The sequence below is a fragment of the Hylaeus anthracinus genome, unplaced genomic scaffold (genome assembly GCF_026225885.1).
Source record: "Hylaeus anthracinus isolate JK02 unplaced genomic scaffold, UHH_iyHylAnth1.0_haploid 0, whole genome shotgun sequence".
NCBI classification, from domain to species: Eukaryota; Metazoa; Arthropoda; class Insecta; order Hymenoptera; family Colletidae; genus Hylaeus; species Hylaeus anthracinus.
This window is the reverse complement of record NW_026533254.1, coordinates 24,540,797-24,545,880: the sequence shown is the minus strand read 5'-3', so window position 1 is coordinate 24,545,880 and position 5,084 is coordinate 24,540,797. Positions and strand designations below refer to the sequence as shown.

Genomic DNA, 5,084 nt, shown 5'->3' with positions numbered 1-5,084 from the left:
GTTAAGTCATCCCCAAAAGATATTCTGGTTACAATTTCCCAACCGAAAGGTCAGGTATACGAAGATTAACAATTCTTATTTAGGCTTCATATGGGAGGATAGAGTGCAAAGCAGCGAGAATAACTCATCCAGAGAATAAACTTATCGTCTAACATTTCCGATACACTTTTGGAAGGGCAGGTAGACGAAACTTAACCTCTTGGTGTGTGCGAATCGGCCTTGAAGCAAGAAGCGCCTTTATGGCGCCGCATTGATTGACTCATCGATTGACAGCTGGCGCTCTATGTCATCGATAGACTTTCCGGCCGTTTTCGGAACGCGACAGGCCACGTGCGCTCAACCGCCATTCCGGATGTGCGCAGTGCCATAAAGAACTGAAGAACTGAATCAAGGAGATTGACGGCGCCTTATCTTCTACTTCATTGTACATTTTCACGAGTCCAGCTCGCTAGACAGCTCTTATTATGAATACACTTCCTTCATCTGGTAACAGGAACTATGCCTCGTTATTAGTTCAGAACGCCGTTAACATCTTTTAGGAAACAGACGAAAATAAAGGACCCGTTTTTAACCGAAATTTACCACCTTCCGGCATTCGTTTATTCACCGGAAACAGTCCTCCCGTTCGTGAACCCTCTTCCTGGACTGATAAGAAGACACGCGAATTCGACGACGCAGAAATGGCCGAGCAGTTGGCTGATTCAATGGCCCCGAAACCCAGTGCTTTCCCGAAAACGACGGCCTCATTAGCATACAAATATTTCATCCCCGATCGACCCGGGTCATTGGATGCATCGAGGCGTTAGTATGCAGCTCGCGGAACGTAATATTGGTCGACGGCCGATAATCTGGATCAAGAATTCGCAACAATCGCGGAGACCACGTACACGGTTTAACGCGTACAATGGTTTTCATTGCGCGCGGTACGTGACCCAATTTCGAAGTCACCAGGACCGATCTCGAACGCGTTTCAAATTAATCCTCCCTTCTGCTAATAACGAAATCTCTAGGAGCCCCACGAGTGCCCTCCGACGCGCGAAACAATGTTATCGTTGTCCTGACGGACGTACACGAACGCGGACTAGGGTATTTTCACGGACATGGAAATATAGGGACCGGACATAGGCTGGCAAAGAACGTGATGCGGTATGAACCCAAGGGGAAGGCCCGTCGGCCATCTTGGGTTGCTAATTTACAGCGGGAAGTTTAAAAAGCGGGAACTATAATTGGAAATATGGTTACATGTTTGAAAATAAATTTGTTGGGCAACGTAATATGGCGGACAGGGCTTCACTCTGGGTTCTGCTGTACCCGGGTCCCTATATTCCCAAGTCCATGAATATTTTCAGTCACGTTTCTTTTCCGTGACTCGACCAAATTAATACAGTTAATTCTATCACGCATTCGTCAAATTTTTAATCATTAAAACAAATATAATACTCTTAAAGGATTGGAATTCCTATACTATCTTTTGACAGACTCGAAACGGGGATTTGAGTATAATTAAACGAGTCGTCCGTCGCTTCGACGGAAGGCGGAGATTTGGGTTGGCCTGATGAGACCAGGCTAGACGTAGGGAACAGCGTGGGAGGAACGAGGTCGGCCATTCCTCCTCCCAATGTCCTTTTTCCCGGCGTGCACGCGACAATGCAAACTTTCCGACGTTTCTGATCCTCTTCCCGCGAACACGAGGTCGCTATTACTCCTGATTCGCCCTGGGGAAAGCGTATTCCTCCCCGACGATATTCTCTCCCTTCGAATGGGACAGTTTTAACGCGGGAAATGTTATTCGAGGTGAAATGATTACCGGAACGTAAAATGCGTTTTTAGAGACCCCTTTTGCCTGTGGCGATCGTTACGATTTATATAAAGAAAGCTCGCTAAAGAAGGAAGCTCGAGATAACATTTTTAAACGATTTAGCGAACGTCAAGAATAATCCTGCGAGTCGTAAATAACTCCAGTGTATACTTTATTATTATATTCGGTACGTTGTAGTCGAATAAAAGTGCAGTGATTTAAGGTCGTCCAGAATCTATCCCCTCCACATCGCTCAACGCCATCTACCATGGCAACCAGCGCCATCTACCGACTAATAGAGCAAACCGAGGTGAATCAGCGTTCTCTGCCTTTCAAAGAGCGATTAACAATGGAGGACAGCAACCTCGAGTATCCACTTGATTTTTATTCGACTATAACAGCAGATTCTAGGTTCGAACTCACCTGTCCTGAAGTTGACGACAATGTCTATGAGGAATATCGTGTCGGAAAGGCAGTTGAAGGCTATCCACCTAGTGCTTAGGTCGTCATTGAAAAAACTAATGGCGACTGGCAGAATTATCAGATTCGCTACCAGTAGGAGGAGCATGCAAAGGTCCCAGTAGAATCTGAAATCAGAAACGAAGCGTCCCATGTTAGAATAAATTAATAAATTCGTAACAATTAAGCCTTGCATTATTAGTAATTACAACTATAGTCACAGCATCATGGACGCATGTCCATGTACAATTAAACATCATCGATACAAGGATGGCAAGAAGATTCTCAATGAAATCGAATCCCTTTTCATCGACTTTAACTCCTCTTTCACAGAGTCCAATTAGTGCACTAACGCAACACGACCCAACGGGACAAGGAAACGAGGATCGTAAACGAATTTTCCTCGACATCCGCCGAAAAGCTCCGAGCTTTCCGTCTCTGAAAGAACGACGGCCACTTCCACTTTTATTTCGCGTACAGAATAAGTCAGGCTGCGCTGAATTTTGCATTAGAAATTTGCATTCCGGTCCCAGCGCGCAACCTACTTACGACAACGACCCAGGCCTTCCTTAAACCAGGCATTTCTGAGATTGTCTTTATGAGCCAACTTCGCTCAATTACCGAGATCTGAGCCAACGTTTTAAGTGGCGAGTGGCCACGTAACGGGCCGGCAGACTTTACTCTCGTTCTGTTCGTTCGCGAATACATTTTTCCGCCGAAATTCAACTAATACTTTAATTGGGAACTCCGGTCCTGGAAACTGTTTATTTTTGCTTTGATTATTTTTATCGATCGACTCGAGCACGAAGGGTTAGGTCTGGAATGGATCATGATGAAGGGCCTCGGACTGCAAGATATTCCCTAATATTTTGATTAGGAATCAAGTTCCACTCGTGGCAGTTGTTTACACAGAGAAAGAAATCTCGAGCACAAAGGGTCGGGTTTGGATCACGTCTTGGTAACAGGCCTCAGCCTGCAACGAATTTACAAACTTTTAATTAATAATAAAGTTCCACTCCACGACAGTTGTTTATTTTCGTTTCGAATCTGTTTTTCCAAGCCACTGGTGCTCCACGTGGGAAGCGCAAAGGGGTTAATTCCGTCCAGGCTGCCAAAAGAAAGCACCCGGCGCACGGATACCAACGCAAACAGCCGAGAGGTAAATCTAACGGGGACGGGGGCGGCGGTGCAGGGTGGCAAACGAGGACAAACAGCTACTCGAGACTTTCCTCTGAAGGTGTCGCAGCGAGTGGAACCGCGAAAGCTCTGCGTTCATCGGTGCGTGTTGGCGGAGAAGCTCTCTCACGGCTTTCGAGCACCTTCATCCGTGCAAGCCGCTAGGCCAGCTTCATGCGAGCTACAAGCACATTTATTGCCTCGATGTAGCAACGTTATTACTCGCCGAAGTGGGCCAATGTTGGCTGGCTCGGCCTGGAATCGAACTGATTAAAGCAGACCTTTTAGAAGTTTAAGCTTCCCTCCGCTTCTTTCCACCTATTTCTATTCGTTGTTCCTTTCCAACCCCTTTTCTCTCGCCCCCTCGAACCTTTCCACGATACGATATTCTCCAAGCGGCTGTGCAATGTTTTTCTCACACCAAGCGCGGTGTAATCGACTTCCAAGGTGCAAAATTCATTAGAGACTTGGACAGAATGGTGTACAGTGGCCTTTGGACGCCATTTTTTCCCCCGGTTCAATCGGGTTCACTTAATCGTTGAAAGAAGTTAGGAATCATATTTAGGTTGTAAATGATACCGTGAGGTTTCGGAATTATTCTAACTACTTGCTCGGAGTGTTAAAATTCCTTATCGAATCAGTACAGGGGCCTTTGGACGCCATTTTTTTTCTCGGTTCAATCGCATTCACTTAATCGTTGAAAGTGGTTAGGAATCATGTTCAGGTTGAAAATGATACCGTGAGGTTTCGGAATTATTCTAGCTACTTGCTCGGAGTATTAAAATTCCTTATCGAATCGATTCTGAATCTATCCAGGGCTGAACTAGTGCCGCAACATTGTAAATCTAAATTGTATTTTGTTTCAAGGAAAAATTCTCCATCTGTGCTTCGCGTATTGACAACTGAGTGCCCCGGTTTGCGATCATTAAGCAAGGCAGTCTTGCACGTGAGTCCTGAATTGACGTGCATACGAAAAGGGAACAATGTTAAGTTAAAAAATCTGCGAGAATCGAAAGAAAGAAATTAACGAAAAACAATTGGAGGAGGTTCGAGGCTCGATAGTGTGTCTGTAATTTAACATCGAAAAAGGAAGTGTAGAGTGAACTCAGACAAAGATTCGAGCTTATTAATTAAACTGTTGGCCTTGCCGGCGAGGGGGGTATCTTCGAGGAAAAGCAATGCTCTATCTCCGCTTCGTGGTCTGAATGCAGTCTGAATCTTCTACCAGAACGACGATGAATCGCCGTTATCCTTATTCACGAGTGCTCCTACGTGGCGTAACGATTTCACCAGGCGTTGTAGGTCAACCGAAAACGAAAAGCGTATTTGGTGCGTGAGATCCTCGTGCGTGCGCTGAAGATCGGACGCGAATCCTCTCGACGTACCCCGAAACTTCGTTTAAACTCTCCTTTCGAGACGAAGAAGCTCTGGCATTTTACAATTCTATTGAAATTTAACATTTCTTCACTTCTGTTAAATTAATCTTCGTCTAAACATGTATAACTTAGAAGAAACTATACAATATCTGCGAAGATGTTAGGTTATCCGAAGAGGTTAGGTTACTCGACCACATTCCCTTTTGAAAGAATGCAAATTATTTCTAACGAAGAGTAGAATTAAATTACAAATATCGCGAGAGATCCTCAGATGT

General features: G+C 45.1%; 1 protein-coding gene across 8 annotated transcripts in view; it reads right to left on the bottom strand.

Annotated features, from left to right (window-relative positions):
* The window catches only part of LOC128893678 (potassium/sodium hyperpolarization-activated cyclic nucleotide-gated channel 2), a 143,164-nt gene that overhangs the window by 31,739 nt on the left and 106,341 nt on the right, over positions 1-5,084 (bottom strand). For all 8 annotated transcript variants that reach the window (XM_054154886.1, XM_054154841.1, XM_054154823.1 and 5 more), the window contains one exon: positions 2,222-2,385. In XM_054154886.1, the coding sequence (XP_054010861.1) occupies positions 2,222-2,385 (164 nt within the window). The remainder of the gene's footprint in view (positions 1-2,221; positions 2,386-5,084) is intronic.